The sequence below is a fragment of the Muscardinus avellanarius genome, assembly GCF_963383645.1.
Source record: "Muscardinus avellanarius genome assembly, chromosome: 3".
NCBI classification, from domain to species: domain Eukaryota; kingdom Metazoa; phylum Chordata; class Mammalia; order Rodentia; family Gliridae; genus Muscardinus; species Muscardinus avellanarius.
In genome coordinates, this window is record NC_137788.1 from 110,653,171 (window position 1) to 110,668,918 (window position 15,748).

The 15,748-nt window shown below is 54.4% G+C and overlaps 2 protein-coding genes across 3 annotated transcripts in view; one reads left to right on the top strand and one right to left on the bottom strand.

Moving 5' to 3' along the window:
* Positions 1-378: 378 nt before the first annotated feature.
* NCSTN (nicastrin) lies at positions 379-14,020 on the bottom strand (the record flags this gene model as incomplete). The annotated part of the gene is made up of 17 exons (XM_080691539.1): positions 379-501; positions 1,529-1,741; positions 1,857-2,011; positions 2,217-2,304; positions 2,532-2,627; positions 2,744-2,846; positions 3,430-3,602; positions 4,810-4,887; positions 5,068-5,172; positions 5,907-6,059; positions 6,256-6,365; positions 7,308-7,458; positions 9,543-9,688; positions 10,663-10,784; positions 11,160-11,283; positions 11,956-12,060; positions 13,954-14,020. 17 exons carry the CDS (start codon positions 14,018-14,020, stop codon positions 379-381), a joined length of 2,112 nt encoding a protein of 703 aa, XP_080547665.1.
* Positions 14,021-14,228: 208 nt separating this feature from the next.
* The window catches only part of COPA (COPI coat complex subunit alpha), a gene marked incomplete at both ends in the record, with an annotated part of 39,607 nt that continues 38,087 nt past the window's right edge, over positions 14,229-15,748 (top strand). For both annotated transcript variants that reach the window (XM_080691934.1, XM_080691935.1), the window contains one exon: positions 14,229-14,268. In XM_080691934.1, coding sequence (XP_080548060.1) covers positions 14,229-14,268 — 40 coding nt within the window. The remainder of the gene's footprint in view (positions 14,269-15,748) is intronic.

The window sequence follows — 15,748 nt, forward strand, 5'->3', positions numbered from 1 at the left end:
CATCTGTGGACCTGGAGAAGGGACAGGAGCCCTGACCTCCTGCTTGGGTCCTTGCAGCTGGATCCTGAAGCTCCACCCTTCGAGTCCTTCTTCCTGGTCCAGAGGGGGTCGGGCATGGGGACGGGGCTGGGGCGACAGAGGGTAACTGGGAATTCAAGGGGAACAGGAAGTTCAATTATAACCCAGAATCCTGCAGGGAGGAGGAGGAGGACGCGGGAAGGGGGAGCCGGGGTGGGAGGCAGCTCTTCATCTCTGTGTCTTCTGGACAGGGAGTCCCAGGCTGAGACAGGCTCAGAGAAGTTCTAGTGACAAACTAGTGGTTTGTTCCCAGCAGGGCAAATGGTGCAGGAAGTACAGCGGGAGGCAGGGCCGGGGGCCTCAGTAGGACACGGCGCCCGGCTCCCGCGGAGTGACGAAGAGGACATCGGCTTTGGCGTTGATGCAGTAGGTGACGATGAGGGAGAAGAGCAGGATGCCGAGGCCCACCATCAGGGTGATGAACTGCGGGGGAAAGGTGTTCTCAGCCTCAGGGCCGTCTCGGGGAACGGGGATTAGAAGATGGGACATGGGAGCCGGGCGTGGTGGCGCACGCTTGGAATCCCAGTACTTGGGAGGCTGAGACAGGAGGATCTGGGTTCATGGCCAGCCTCAGCTACTTAGTGAGGGAGGCCTTTGCAAATCAGTGAGACCCTGTTTCAAAATAGATTTAAAAAAGGGCTGGGGGTAGAGCTCAGAGGTAGAATGCCCCAGGGTTCCATCCCCAGTACCGCAAAAAAAAGAGAAGATGGGCCCGAGAACGCGGGTGCCATCCTAGGCAACACCGCAGTCTGCAGACGTGGCTCTCCCCTCTCAAGAGGCATCTGTGCGGCTCCACCTGGCGTGACTCGGATTTGGAGCATCTCGGAGGTAGGCTGGAGGGCTCCAATTCTCTCTGGCACCTGTGTTCCTGACTACTAGAGACAGGAGCTCTGTAAACACGGGCCTGACTCCTCCCCACTGCGCCAGGCAGAAGAGGGGCCACGGGAGAACTTCTGGGGCTCTCCAGAATGAACACGCAGCCGGCCGGGCTCAGTGGCGCAGGCCCGTGATCTCAGGACTTGGGAGGACTAGACAGGGTTGCAGGTTCGAGGCCGGCCTCAGAATGAGCAAATGGCCGCTCCACAAGCAAGGGGAACCTCGAGAGGGACTTGCTGGCGTGCCATGGCGAGATGTGCATCCATCTTTCTCTCTCTCTCTTTCTTTCTTATCTTTTTTTGCAGTACTGGGGATGGAACACAGGGGCATTCTACCTCCAAGCTCCACCCCCAGCCTATTTTTTTATTCTTTATTTTGAAAGAGGGTCTCACTGCGTTGCAAAGGGCCTCACTAAGTAGCTGAGGATGTCCATGAACCGCGATCCTCCTGTCTCAGCCCCGAGTACTGGGACTACAGGAGTGCACCACCACGCCCGGCTTCAGTTTCTTTTTTTTCCCTGCACATCTGGGGCAAATGGAAGAACAAAGGCCGGTGGGTCTCTAGCTCCCCTCACCTCGAGCTCCTTGCTGGCAACGAGGAATATCCGGGCACGGATGTCTTTCCAGCGGCTCTCGGTCCACGTGGAATACTCAGCGGAGCCCCATTGACTCAGCTCGAAGGCAGGGGACAGGGCCCTGGCCAGCCGCGCGGTGGAGCGCACGCAGCGGGGCAGCCGTTCTGTCTCGTTGGGACTCAGCGGGCCCTGAACCCATGCGTACTCATACAGCTGCACAGGACAACGGGCGGGTCACCTTGAGCCCACCCCTCACAGCCCACTCTGGGCAGTCTGGGGTCCCCCGGTTCAAGGTCACAGCCCACCCCGGCGTCCAAGTGCCACTCACATCCTTGCTCTCCTGGGGGACTCTGCCGGGGTCCTGGCACTGCTCACGGGTGAGGCCCGTCACCTGCCCGGTCAGGTTTGCCAAGGCGTACTGCACGACGTAGGTGGTGTTGGTGGGGCTGGACACTGCGATGTAGTGCTGGAGGGGCCCGTCGCCTGCGTGCAGACGGGGGACGGAGGGAGGGTGGCAGGAGGGACACAGACAGCCGGAGGTCACGGTGGACGGTGGGTGGTGGGAGGCAGATGGTCAGGAGGGAGACACCCACAAACACCAGGAGGGCCAGGGGTAGAGAGGGGGCTACGCGAAGACCCGCCTTCCCCATCGCCCCTCCTCCCGCCGGCCGGCCAGCGCGGTGCTTACCCAAGTAGGACCTGAGGTCCTGCCTCAGGATGGACTGGAACCATGAGTTGTTGGCTCTCACCAGGAACCCGTAGAGCAGGCGGGTGACCTGCCATTGGGACAGCAAGAGAGAAAACTTGGAGACAGCGAGTGCTGCGTGCCTGGCTCGGGGCTGGAGAGGGCCAGCGCTCGTGCTGCATAGGAAGCCCCAGGCTGCTCTGGGGACCTGCCCCCCACGGCACAAACAGGCATGCTGAATCCTGAGGCGGGAGGGCGCGAAGGACAGGGCAGCCCGCGGGCTACACGGCGAGCGCGGAGGGGCCCGCATGCTCTTACCGTGTGGGCATCCGCCTCAATCGTGTTGCTGAAGTTGGTCCCACCTGCGAGCTCGTACAGGGCCCGTCCCAGCACGGTGGCCACCTGTGCCAGGGCCTGTGGCAGGCGGGGACAGGGCTGAGGGGCTGGTCTCTGCGCCCTGCCCGGGCCCTTCCTGGCCGCCTGTGCTTGGTTTGCCGCCCACCGGCCCCCGCCCAGCTTGGGCTGGCTACCTGGGCGGTGTCTGTGACATAGTTCAGGTCCTCCTCGGGGCTCAGGGACTCCGGGTACCTCATGTTGATGTTCTCCGCGGTGTCGTAAATGCTCTGGTAATAGCTGTCGGGAAAGCCCGCGTGAGCTCTGGCCGCTTGGGGCCAGGGCCCCTTCCCGCTCAGGTCCAGCAAGAGGAGAGGATTCGGATCCACTACTGAAGCAGTGGGGATGGGGAGGTGGGAGGAGGTGGGGGGGCTAGGGAGGGAGCCTCCTGCTGGGTGAGGCAGAAGAGGGTCTAGCCTGAAGCTCCTCCAGCCACAGGAGTTTTCTTTTTTGGTGCTGGAGAGTGAACCCAGGGGTATTCTCCCTCTGAGCTACACCCCCAGCCCTATTGACAGCACTCGCCTATCCTCGGAGGCCCTGGACAGTGACCTTGTGCACCAGCTGCCAAGTGGACCGAGGAGCGCCCCGGTGGTCCCGTCCTCCAGCCGAGGAGCCCCACCCGCCCTATGCTTTGGTTTGAAACGATGCCCTCTGCTGGCAGAGCCCTGGGGAGCTGGGCCCCTGGAGGACCTGGAAGGAGCAGAACTGTGAGGCAAGGGCTGAGGGCCAGGGCGACTCCCTGGACGGACGGTCATGGGGACCAGGTCTGATGTGCGCAAGCTGTCAAACAAAGGGCCCGAGGTCTGGGGCCGACAATGCTTACTGGTTAAGGAAGACTCCAGCGTGGTCGGCCAGAACGACGCCAGAGATGTTTCGAGCTCTCAGAAAACGCTGCAGAGAGGATGGCGGGAGGGGCTGGGACTGGTTGGGCCGCCTGAGGTCGACTTCAGGGACGCTGGCACCGCTGTGCTCCAGTGTGGCCAGGAGCTCCTCCACCTGCGGCGGGCAGGGGACCGTGGGTGCATGCAGGGGCAGGACGCCCTGCCTGCCCGGACTCACAATCCTCTGACTTTTGGAGGCCCAGACTCTCGGGGTCTCCTGTAGCTCCCACCAATTTTTGATGTTGTTAATCTTGGGGTACTGTGGATGGAACTCAGGTGCATTCTACCTGAGCTACACCTCCAGCCCTATTTTTTTTTTTTTATTCTTTCTTTCTTTATTTTTCTTTCTTTGTGGTACTGGGGATGGAACCCAGGGGCCTTTTACCCTTGGGCTAAACCCCCAGACCTATTTTATTTGGAAGAAGGGTTTCACTAAGTTGCTGAGAGTCTCAGTAAGTAGCTGACGCTGGCTGTGAATCTGTGCCACCCTACTGTCTCAGCCTCCCAAGTACTGAGATTGTAAGCGTGCGCCAACACACCTGGCTTATTCTTTTTTTCTTTTTGGCGGTACTGGAGATGGAACCCAGAGGCATAGTACCTCCGAGCCACACCCCCAGCCCTATATTTTATTCTTTATTTTGAAACAGGATCTCACCGAGTTGTGAAGGGCTTTGCTGAATATCTGAGGCTGTTTGCGAACCGTGGTCCTCCTGTCTCAGCCTCCTAAATGCTGGGATTACAAGCCTGCGCCACCACACCTGGCTTCCCACGACTCTTTTGAGTGAAGAAACCAAGGCATGAGGAAGAGGTATGTGCTTTTTTGTTTACAGGCAAACTTCACTGCCCGCAGGACTCAGCTCTCCACCCAGTAAGGGTGGCACTATGTGTCGTACAGAATCGGAAGGCGCAGAGAATAATAAAAAGCCAGTACGCAAGCCGAGCATTTCAGAGGCTGAGACAGGAGGATCGCGGTTCGAGGACACCCTCAGCTACTTAGTGAGGCCCTTTACAACTCAGCGAGACTGAGTTTCAAAATAAAGAATAAAAAATAGGGCTTGGGATGTAGGTCGGAGGTAGGATGCCCCTGGGTTCCATCCCCAGTAGTGCAAAAAAAAAAAAAAAAAAAAAAAAAAAGCCCATATGCCAAAAGTCAAGTAGACAGCAATCCTCCACCTCTTGTGGTAGGAGCACCAAGGGCCGTGGTGGCCACTCCTTAGCCAACACCCACCCTCTCTAGTCTCTTGCTCATGTCAGGGTCCTGGGGTTGGGGGGCCCTGGGCAGAGGTTAGGGTGTGGGGTCATGATCCCTGTGGCTGGGTTACCTGAGTCCGCACAGACTCATTTTTCTGAGACATGGGATCAGTGTGCATCCAGAGCTCTGGGGACGTTCTCAAGGCCACCTGCGGGGAGGAGGGAGAGGCAGCGTTTATAGAACGGTCTCTGGTTCTGGACGCGCAGGGAGAGCAGTCCAGAGAAAGGAAGGGGAGGGCAGCACCCACAGCAGGGAGCCCAGAATCCTAGAGCGGGACAATCTGAGTAGGAAAAGAGTAGGCGGAGGACAGACGGACGGGGCCACACACCTGTCCCAGCTCCAGGAAGGAGTCGATGTTCTCCAACCGCACGGGGAACTTGCCCCTCTCCATGTCGTAGACCATTCTGGAGCTGCCGATGTAGTCGAAGGTTTCCTGAGGGGCGGACACAGTGGGGAAAGCTCAGCTCACCAGGGCCAGAGGCAGGAAGGCTATGGTGGAGCCGGGCGTGGCGGCGCCTGCTTGGAATCCCAGCATTCGGGAGGCTGAGACGGGAGGATGGCGGTTCTCAGACAGCCTCAGCTACTTAGTGAGGCCCTTTGCAACTCAGTGAGACCCTGTTTCAAAATAAAGAAAAAAAATTGGGCTGGGGGTGTAGCCTGGAGGTAGCATGCTCCTGGGTTTCATCCTTGGTACCACACACACACACACACACACACACACACACACACACACAAAAGGGCTACTGTCTGGGGTGTGTCCGCCACTGGGTGCCTCCAGTCTCATCTCCTGCCAGCTGGGACGATGCCTACGGTGCCCCTCACAGGACTTCTGACGCCCAGAAGCACAGGAAGCAGCTGGCCAAGGGTCCCGGGAGAACATCAGCCGACAGACACTCCCCCTCCTCTGGCTGGCCCTGGCTGCCGCTCCCTCCTGTGAGGGCTGGGTGAGGACAGCAGATAGGAAAGAACGAGGCTCTGAACAGTCCTGTTAGTGGGGGTGCAGGGCAGGGAGACGTCTTCAGCAAGGAGACTACAAAGGGAGACTACAAGGAGACACATCTGAAAGCCCAGTGCTGCTCCACAGAGCCGCGCATGCCCAGGCTTTCCAGACCAGCAGCCGCTCCCGCCAAATGTCGCCCCTTCCCCGCCCCCGTGAAATGCCCTCACCCCCTGGAAGAAGACGAACATGACGTTTCGAGGCAGGGTGGCCACATCAGGTGCCTTCTGTAAAGCTTCAGCGGCAGCCAGCTGAGTGACGAAGGAGGCCACGGCGCTCTCGGCTCCTGGGGCCACGTTCCAGAAGAAGGACCGGCTGTCCAGCTGCGAGCAGCAGGGCGGGAGGCACGCTTTAAATGGGAAGTCAGGGCCGAGAATACATGGGGGGAGCAATGGAGGACCCCACCTCCCTCTCCATCCCAGGCTCCCCAAAGTGGCAATGCTGAAGTTGGGGAAGCTGAGAAGGAAGCTGCCGGCTCTTTACCTGCCAGCCCTGCCCACACGCTGGGCCAACACTCACCCGGGTAGCGGCAACCACCACCCTGTCTTCAGGCCCCAAGGTCCCAGACGTGTTGATGGGCTTAAGCATGCTCCACACGTTGTAGTCGGAGAGGGGGTCGCAGACGATTTCTGAGCAAGACACAAACAGTTAAGAGGTCAACAGGCAAGCCAGGCGTGGGGGGCGCCCACTTGGAATCCCAGCATCCGCTTGGAATCTCAGCATCTGGAAGGCTGAGACAGGAGGATCGCTGTTCGCAGACAGCCTCAGCTACTTAGTGAGGCCCTGTGCAACTCAGTGAGACCCAGTTTCAAAATTAAGAATAAGCCGGTCGTGGTGGCGCATGCTTGTAATCCCTGCACTTGGGAGGCAGAGAGAGGAGGATCGCGCAGGTTCGAAGCCAGCCGCACGCACTAGCTTAGGAGACCGTTTCCAAATAAAAATTTAAAAAATGTAAAAATAGGTCTGGGAGTGTAGCCCGGAGGTAGAAGGGCTTCCAGGAACCCCAGTACCACCAAAAAAAAAAAAAAAAAAAAAAAAAGAATAAAAAATAGGGACAGGCGTGGTGGCGCACACTTGTAATCCCAGCATTTGGGAGGCTGAGACAGGAGGATTGCAGTTCAAGGCCAACCTCAGCTACTTAGTGAAGCCCTTTGCAACTCAGTGAGGCCCTGTTTTAAAATTAGGAATAAAAAAATTGGGCTGGGGATGTAGCTCAGAGGTAGAATGCCCCTGGGTTCCATCCCCAGTAGTGCAAAAATAAAAAAAATAAAAACATAAATAACTAAATAAAAAATGGGCTGGGAATGTAGCTCAGAGGTAGAATGCCCTGGCTTCCATCTTGAGTACTGAAAAAACAAAAACATAAACAAAAGTCAATAGGCCTGGGGAGGTGAGGCTAGAAAAAGGACCTGAGACCTCTGTGACCAGGGCCAGCGGGCTCTGAGGCATCCCCACCTCTGACTGTCCCAGGATGGCTTCTCTGCCGCCATCCCGAGGCGCCAGCGGCTCACACGGTTCACATGGCCGCCCGTCCCGCCTCCCTCCCTCGTCCTGCCTCCCGGCTGCTCTACCTGGATTGATGCTGAAGGTGCTCTGGATGAAGTTGCGCCGCATGCAGGTGGCCGTGCTGACGACAGCGTGCATGTGTGAGAAGAGCTGCATCGCGCACAGTGGGAAGGCGGGCGCCGAGCCGTTCTTACCCAGGTTGTGATCTTGATAGCACTGCGGGGGGGGGGGGGGACGACAGACCCACTTAGAGCCGGCCTGGGGCCCTCGCCTCCCCCAAGGCGGAAGGCCTGCTCCGTCCCAAGCCACGCCCCCATGGGAAACACCTGCCCCTGAGCTACAGGTGTCCTGGTACAGCCACAAGACCCAGAAGGTCACAGAGAAGAGCTATGGGTGTCCTGGTACAACCATGACATAGAAGGTCACAGAGAAAAGCGCCTTGAGAGGCGCAAGGCGGCACAGACTCAGTGACAGACTCTGCCCGTCCCATCGGCCCGGCCCCATCCGGAACTAAGAGTGACTTGCAGATAGAGAAGAGTCGTTTATTTTTTGCGGTACTGAAGATTGAACGATTGAACCAGAAGCATATTACCTCTGAGGCACGTCCCCAGCCCCATTTTATTCTTTATTTTGAAACAGGGTCTCACTAAGCTGAGGAAAGCCTAACTAAGTAGCTGAGGCTGGCCGCAAAACCGGATCCTTCTGTCTCAGCCTCCCAAATGCTGGAATTACAAGCGTGCGCCACCTTGCACAGCAAGATCAAGATGGAGGCCGCTCAGACACAACTCTCCCTGCAGCTGCGGACACATCTTTTAACTGTTCTGGGTGTAAAATGGAAAGGCAAATAGAGCCTATCAGAACTAAAGAAGACCTGGATATTACTGAACTGAATCCTCAACTCTTAGACCACAGCTCTTTTGTTTTGTTTTGTTTTTGCAGCACTGGTGATGGAACCCAGCGGTATTCGATCTCCGAGCTACACCCTCAGCACTATTTTTTTTTTATTTTGAAACAGGGTCTCACTGAGTTGCAGAGGGCCTCACTAAGTAGCTGAGGCTGTCCACAAAACCACGATCCTCCTAACTCAGCCTCCCAAATGCCGGGATTAGAAGTGTGTCCAACTACGCCCAGCTCTAACAGAGCTCTTATTATTTGGCATTAATTTATTTATTGGTGCTGGAAATTGGACCTAAAAGGATTCTACCTCTGAGCTATATCCCCAGGCTTTTTTATATGTGTGTGTGTATATATACATATATGTATTGTGTGTGTGTGTGTGTGTGTGTGTGTGTGTGTGTGTGTAAGAGACACCAAGCTTTTTACCTCTGTGGTAAACCCCCAGGCCGATTTTATTTCTTATTTGGAAACAGGGTCTCACTAAGTTGCAGAGAGCCTCACTATGTTGTCAAGGCTGGCTTTGAACCTGCAATCCTCCTGTCTCAGCCTCCCAAGTACTGGGATTGCAAGTGTGTGTTACCACACCTGGCTTTATTTTTTTTATTTTAAAACAGGGTCTCACTAACTTGCTGAGGCTGGCCTCCAACCTGCATTTCTGTTTTTCTCAGCCTCCCAAGTACTGGGATAAACAGACTTGAGCCACCGCGTCTGGCTTTATCTGGTTCTTACCAGGACTGAACAACTTGTTTCATGTGATTCTTTCAAATATTCTTCTTGAGCCAGGCATTATGGAGCACACTTGTAATCCCAGCATTCGGGATGCTGAGATAGGAGGATCTGAGTTCGAAAACAGCCTCAGCTACTACTTAGTGAGGCCCTTTGCAACTCAGTGAGACTCTGTTTCAAAATAAACAATAAAAAATAGGGCTGGGGGGTCTAGTTTGAAGGTAGAATGCCCCTGGGTTCCATCCCCAGTACCACACACACACACAAAAAGGAATAAAATATAGTTCTGGGGGTGTAGATAGGAGGTAAAATCCTCCCTGGGTTCCATTCCCAGTACTGGGGGAAAAAAAAAAGATTCTAAGACTAGTGGGGGGGTGTGGTGGCGCACACTTGTAATCCCAGCATTTAGGAGGATGCGACAGGAGGATCGCAGTTTGTGGAAAGGCTCAGCTACTTAGTGAGGCCCTTTGCAACTCAGTGAGACCCTCTTTCAAAATAAAATATAAAAAATAGGGCTGGGAGTGTAGCTCGGAAGTCGAATGCCCCTGGGTTCCATCCCCAGACCTGCCAAAAAAAAAAAAAAAAAAAAAAAAAAAGAAACCCATTGGTTCTTTTTTGGCAGCAATGATGAGCCCTTCCTCCTCATCAGATCTGCTGGGAATTGGCGCGGCCATTACCTGCTTGATCACCTTGGTTTCATTTTCATCCTCAAGAAGAAAGATGGGGAAACTAAAGTCTTCGTAAGCCAGGCCGTTGCCTAGAGAGTTCCACAGCACCTCCTTGCAGTGAGCAAACTCAGGCCCATAGGAGCTGGAGTACACACCTGGAGGGGGAAAGGAGGGAGCTGGGGAGCCAGGGACTTAGGGGCCAGGTGAGGGAGGATATCGCAGAGTTGAGATTAAGAGTTCAAACACAGGCAGCCCAGCTGGGCATGGTGGTGCACGCTCGTAATCCCGGCATTTGAGAGGCTGAGACAGGAGGATCTGGGTTTGCAGACAGCCTCAGCTACTTGGTGAGGCCCTTTGCAACTCAGTGAGACCCTGTTTCAGAATAAAGAATCAAAAATAGGCCTGGCAGCTGGGCATGGTGGCACAGGCTTGTAATCCCAGCATTCAGGAGGCTGAGACAGGAGGATCGTGGTTCGCGGATAGCCTCTGCTACTTAGTGAGGCTCTTTGCAACTCACGGAGACCCTGTTTAAAAGTAAAGAATAAAAAACAGGGCAGGGGGTGTAGCTCGGAGGTCAAATGCCCCTGGGCTCCATCTCCAGATCCACAAAAAAAAAAAAAAAAAAAAAAAGAGTTCAAACACAGGCAGTGAAGCCAGGCGTGGCAATCCCAGTGTTTGGGAGGCTGAGACAGGAGGATCGTGGTTCGCAGACAGCCTGAGCTACTATTTAGTAAGGCCCTTTGCAACTCAGTGAGACCCTGTTTCAAAAAATAAAGAATAAAAAAATAAGGCCAGGTGTGTTGCTTGGAGGTAGAATGCCACTGGGTTCTATTCCCAGTACGACAAAAACAAAAAATAAAAAAAACAAAAAGCTGACAGTGGCTCAAAGAGGCAGGCAGGAATCCATCCCCACCCGCACTGCCATAGAGATGCCAGGAGACAGATTAGGAACCTGAGCACCTGGCAGAGAGGGATGACAGAAGGCAAGAGGGTGCCGGCCTCTGTCTGGGAGTCGGGCTCACAACCGAGACGACGTGCACACGGCCCACCAGGAGCCTGCAGCAGCTACGTGCCTCGGGTGCCAGCCAGGTGCCAGCCCAGGGGCCCTCCTCGTCCCTGGGGCACTTACCAAAACCATCGTTTGGACACTGCACGCTCGGGGAGAAGCCCGAGCGGGGGCTGGGCTTGGCCATGGTCACCGCGAGCCCAGCGATCCGGCTGCTTCTCCCCTTCAGCTTCTCCATCACGTCCCTGGAACAGGGAGGGTTGCCATGAATAAACAGCCCGGGACCCGGCCCTCTGGGCTGGAGACCAGCACGAGGGCTGAGGGAACCACACCGTCCGCTCAGTCTCGCCCCCCAGCTCTCAGTCAGGCCCAATCTGAGTGCCAAGCCCATGGCGTCGACCTCGTCCCAGAGTCCTCCTGGGAGCCCTTCCTCCCCGGGTCCTTGCCCTCTGCTCTAGGGAGCGAGGACCATCAAGGTGGCTCCCTTAGCTGGTCCCTCTTCCCTTCCAAAAACCGCCCCCGCGCCCAGACCAGGGCGGCCCCACAATACCAGCGAGGCCTGTCACCACGAACTTCCTCTCTCTGGATACCTCTTCCCAGCAGCCAAGTCCGGATCTTACCTGGTGAAGAGCTGGCCCTCCAGCAAGACCATGTATGGGGGGTTAGGGCCGTCGGTCAACACCCACTGCAGGTCCTCCTCTTTCTCTACAACGTGGATAACCCCTGTGTCTCCACTAATTGAAGCTGCCAGAACAGAAGGGGTCAAATGAATGCTCCCGCAGTGGACAATTTTGATTTTTTTTTCAGTACTGGAGATGGAACCCAGGGGCATTCTACCTCTAAGCTATCCCCCCCCCCCCCGGCCAATTTTTTATTCTTTATTTTGAAACAGGGTCTCACTGAGTCGCAAAGGGCCTCATTAAGTAGTAGCTGAGGCCGTCTGTGAACCGCGATCCTCCTGTCTCAGCTCCCAAATGCTGGGATTACAAGCATGCGCCACCAAACCCGGCCTGATTTTCAGCTTTACGCAAGAGTATTGCGGTTCACGGCCAGCCTCAGCTACTTAGTGAGGCCCTCTGCAACTCAGTGAGACCCTGTTTCAAAATAAAAAATAGGGCTGCGGATATAGCTCGGAAGTAGAATGCCCCTGGATTCCATCCCCAGTCTGCAAAAATAAATAAATAAAATAATAATAATAGATCAAATGAAACGCACGTGTAAAGAGTCTGGAGAGCAGCACTCGCCATGTGTTAGGTCTCACTGATTATGCTGCTTGGTTTGACAGATGACTCTCTAACATCATGCCCACGGCATCTAAGTGCCAAGACTCCTAAGCAGGCCGTGGGTTTTTCTGAGTATCCAGGTCGCAAACTGAAAGACCGGTGCCCACAAACACAAGTCCCAATGTCAACTTACACTGGCAGCCAATCTGATGGGTGGCATTGAGCAGGCGGACGCAGGGAGCTGTTTTATTTAAAGGAATGTAGATCTTCCTCTCCACCGAGTTTCCCTTGCACAAACCTGATAGGAAGATAAAATGTGTTAGAAGAAATTGAGAGACTCTAGTAGTAGCCTTTAGCATGTCATTAGATTGACTCCTGGCCCGGGTTAATCATTCTTTATTATACTTTTAAAAATGGGATAACGGAGCCAGGCGTGGTGGCGCATGCTTGTCATCCCAGCACTGGGGAGGCTGAGACCGGAGGATTGGGGTTCGCAGCCAGCCTCAGCTACTTACTGAGGCCCTTTGCAACTCAGGGAGATCGTTTCAAAATAAAGAATAAAGCCGGGCGTGGTGGCGCACGCTTGTAATCCCCGCGCTTGGGAGGCAGAGACAGGAGGATCACACAGGTTCGAAGCCAACAGCGTGCGCTGGCTTAGGAGACCCTGTTTCCAAATAAAAATGTAAAAATAGGTCTGGGAGTGTAGCCTGGAGGTAGAAGGGCTTCCAGAAACCCCAGTACCACCAAAATAATAATAATAATAATAATAATAATAATAATAATAATAATAAAAGAAAGAATAAAGAATAGGGGTGTAGCTCGGAGGTAGAATGCCCCTAGGTTGCATCCCCAGTACCGAAAAAAAAAAAAGGGACATTCTTCGCACTGTGTGTGTGTGTGTGTGTGTGTGTGTGTGTGTTACTGGGGACTGAAACCAGGGGTATTCTGCCTCTGAGCTACATTCCTCAGACCTATCTTATTTTTTATTGTGAAGTTACAGAAGGTCTCACCAAGTTGCGGAAGGCCTTACTAAGTTGCTGAGGCTGGCCTCGAACCTGCGATCCTCCTGTCTCATCCTCCCCAGTACTGGGATTACAATCGTGTGCCACCACGCTCGGCTTATTCTACTAATTTCTTGGGTCATTACTGGACCAGATAAATGCACTACAAAGCACCCAGCTCTGTGTCGCAAAAGGTTATTACAAACTCCAGGAAGAGCAATGGCGGTGAAACTTAAGAGAAAACTCGGTATGTCAAAGAAAAGGTGTTTGGCCTGAGGTGTGCCTTTCTGGTTGCATGGGTGACCATACTTCTGCTTATCTATCCTACACATACATTATTAATTAGTTAAAAAAAAAGAGTACTGGTCTAAGAATATAGAATATTAACAACAACATCCATCTTTCTGAGACTTTTTCTAGGAGTCTGAACAGAACTGCGAGAAACTTGATGCCATGCACCTGTCCAGTTAATCTAAAAACAGTCAGTCGCTAGTAAGTATTTAGTGCGCAGGGCAACTCGTTTCTCCTTTGGGGGAGTGTCTTTAAAAAAAAAAAGTGAATTGACGTATAGGTACGTTTGCACTTGGGAGCGCCACCAAGTAGAAAGCCATATACCAGAAAACAAATGCTTGTAAGCAAACACGTACTTTAAATGATAAAAGTCTACAGTTCCTTGGATCTTTTTTTTTTTTTTTCAGAGTCCTGACAGTTAAGAGCACCCGTCACCGACCTCAGTTTCACTTTCCTGATGAAACTGAGGCAAGACGCAAGGTCATGAGTCTATGGGGTGCTCCACAGGGGAAGACAGGCGGATCTGCCTTCGCAGCGCCGCACAGCACCCGAGACCAGGGCTGCTTGGGTCTCACAAAGTCTCCCCAAGGGGAGGAAACAGCGCTGCGCTCCGGCCCCTGTCCCTTTTCATGGCGGGCGGAGTGGCTGGGAGGCCGCAGCCAGGGGGTCAAAGTGTAAGCGAAGCCGGCTGGAACCGCGGGAAGGGGCTTGGGAGCGGGGCTCGGCGGCCCAGAGCTGAAGGTCCCGGCCGGGGGGAACTTCTGTCGTGGGAACGAAAGAGTAGGAGGTTTCGCGGGGCGGGGGGACGGAGGGCCGCGGGACCAGCGCGGAAGCGCCGGCGCCGGCGGAGGCCGGGCCCGCAGGCCCCCTGCCGGAGCTCGGGGGCGGGGAGGCCTCACCTGCCAGCAGGACGGAGACAAACAGAAGGCGGAGAAGCCCCGGGCCTCCCCGGCCAGCCGTGGCCATCTTGCCTCTCCGCCCAGCGGAAGCGGCCCCAGCCAGGGAGCGGCCTCTCTAGGCGCCGGCGCCGCCGTCTCGGTGGTCCGCCGCCGGAAGCCGGAAGTGCGCGCTCGGCGGCGCTTCCGGGAGCCGGGGCCCGGGAGCTGACGTGGAGGCGGCCGGAGGGCGGCGGTGAGCGCTGGGCGATCGCACGGCGGAGTCCGAGGCCTGAAGGATGCTCACCAAATTCGAGACCAAGAGCGCGCGGGTCAAAGGTAGTAGGGAAGGGAAGCGGAGGGAAGGGAGGACATGGGCTGGGTGGCACTGCCAAGGGGGATGGGTGGACAGCGGGCCCGCCCGGAGGTGGGAGCCCGGAGGGACTTCAGCCTGGCGGGCGGCTTTGCAGTCGCTGAGTCTTCTGTGTGTCCTGAAGCTCTGATCCACCTGTGGAACCCTGGGGGTCCCTTAGTCCTGCTTCCTGCCCCGAACCTCTCCTCCTTCCTGGGGGCTGTGCCCCCGATGTTCTTCTGCTCCCAAGGGCTGTGACCCGTTAGCCTTTTGTTACATGGAGTGGCCCCAGGGATGGTCACAGTAGCTTTTCCGAAGAGGAGCCCTGGCTGCTTCTCATAGGGAGCGGCCACTCTGCACGATGTCAACATCGAGTGCTTCTTCCACTGGAAGTATTATTGTGGGACTGGGGATTGAACTCAGGCACTCTGCCTCCCAGCTACACCCCAAGCCCTTCTTATGTTTTTTTTTTTTTTTTTTTTTTTTTTTTTTTTTTTGTGTGTGTGTGTGTGTGTGGTTGGGGTGGAACCCAAGACATTCTACCTCCGAGTTACACCCCTAGCCCTATTTTTCTTTATTTTGAAACAGGGTCTCACTGAGATGCGGAAGGCCTCACAAGTTGCTGAGGCTGGCCGGGAACCTGCGATCCTCCTGTCTCAGCCTCCCAGGGATTACAAGGTGCACCACCACGCCCAGCTTTTAGGTTTTCTTTTAAAACAGGAGGATTATAGGTCTTAGGACAGTATCAGCAATTTAGTGAGACTCTCAAGCAACCTATCCTATGGAGACCCTGTTTTAAAACAAAAACATAAAGGGCTGGGAGGGTAATTTGGAGGTAGAATATTCCTGGGATCAATCAATCCCCAATACCACACACACACAAAAAAAAGAATGAAAATAGTTCTAACAGGTGTGGTGGTTCATGCTTGTAATCTCAGCATTTGGGAGGCTGAGACAGGAGGATTGTGATTTGAGCACAGCCTCAGCTACTTAGTGAGGCTCTTTGCAACTCAGTGAGACCCTGTTTCAAAAAAAAAAAAAAAATAGGGCTAGGGGTGTAGCTTGGAGGTAGAATGCCCCTGGGTTTCATCCTCAGTATGGAAAAAAACAAAACCATTTTTTTCATCTTACTAGTAATTAAAGAAACAAAAGGTTAGATAATATTTGGATTAGTAAAACAGACAAAAACAGCAAATAATTGATAGCATTTTGTGTTAGCCAACGCATGCAAAATGGGTGCCTTAGTATACTTGATGAGACTATATATTGATTGTGGAGTTTCTGTAAGTACTACCCAAAACAAAAAGAAACTAGGGAAAGTTTTAAACATCTTTTCAGGATAATTTAAAAGTGTGGCACAACTGGGTGTACAGGCTCATGCCTGTAATAGCAGTACTTGGGAGGCCGAGACAAGAGGATCACAGGTTCACGGTCAGCCTCAGCAACAGAGTGAGGCTCTCAGCAACC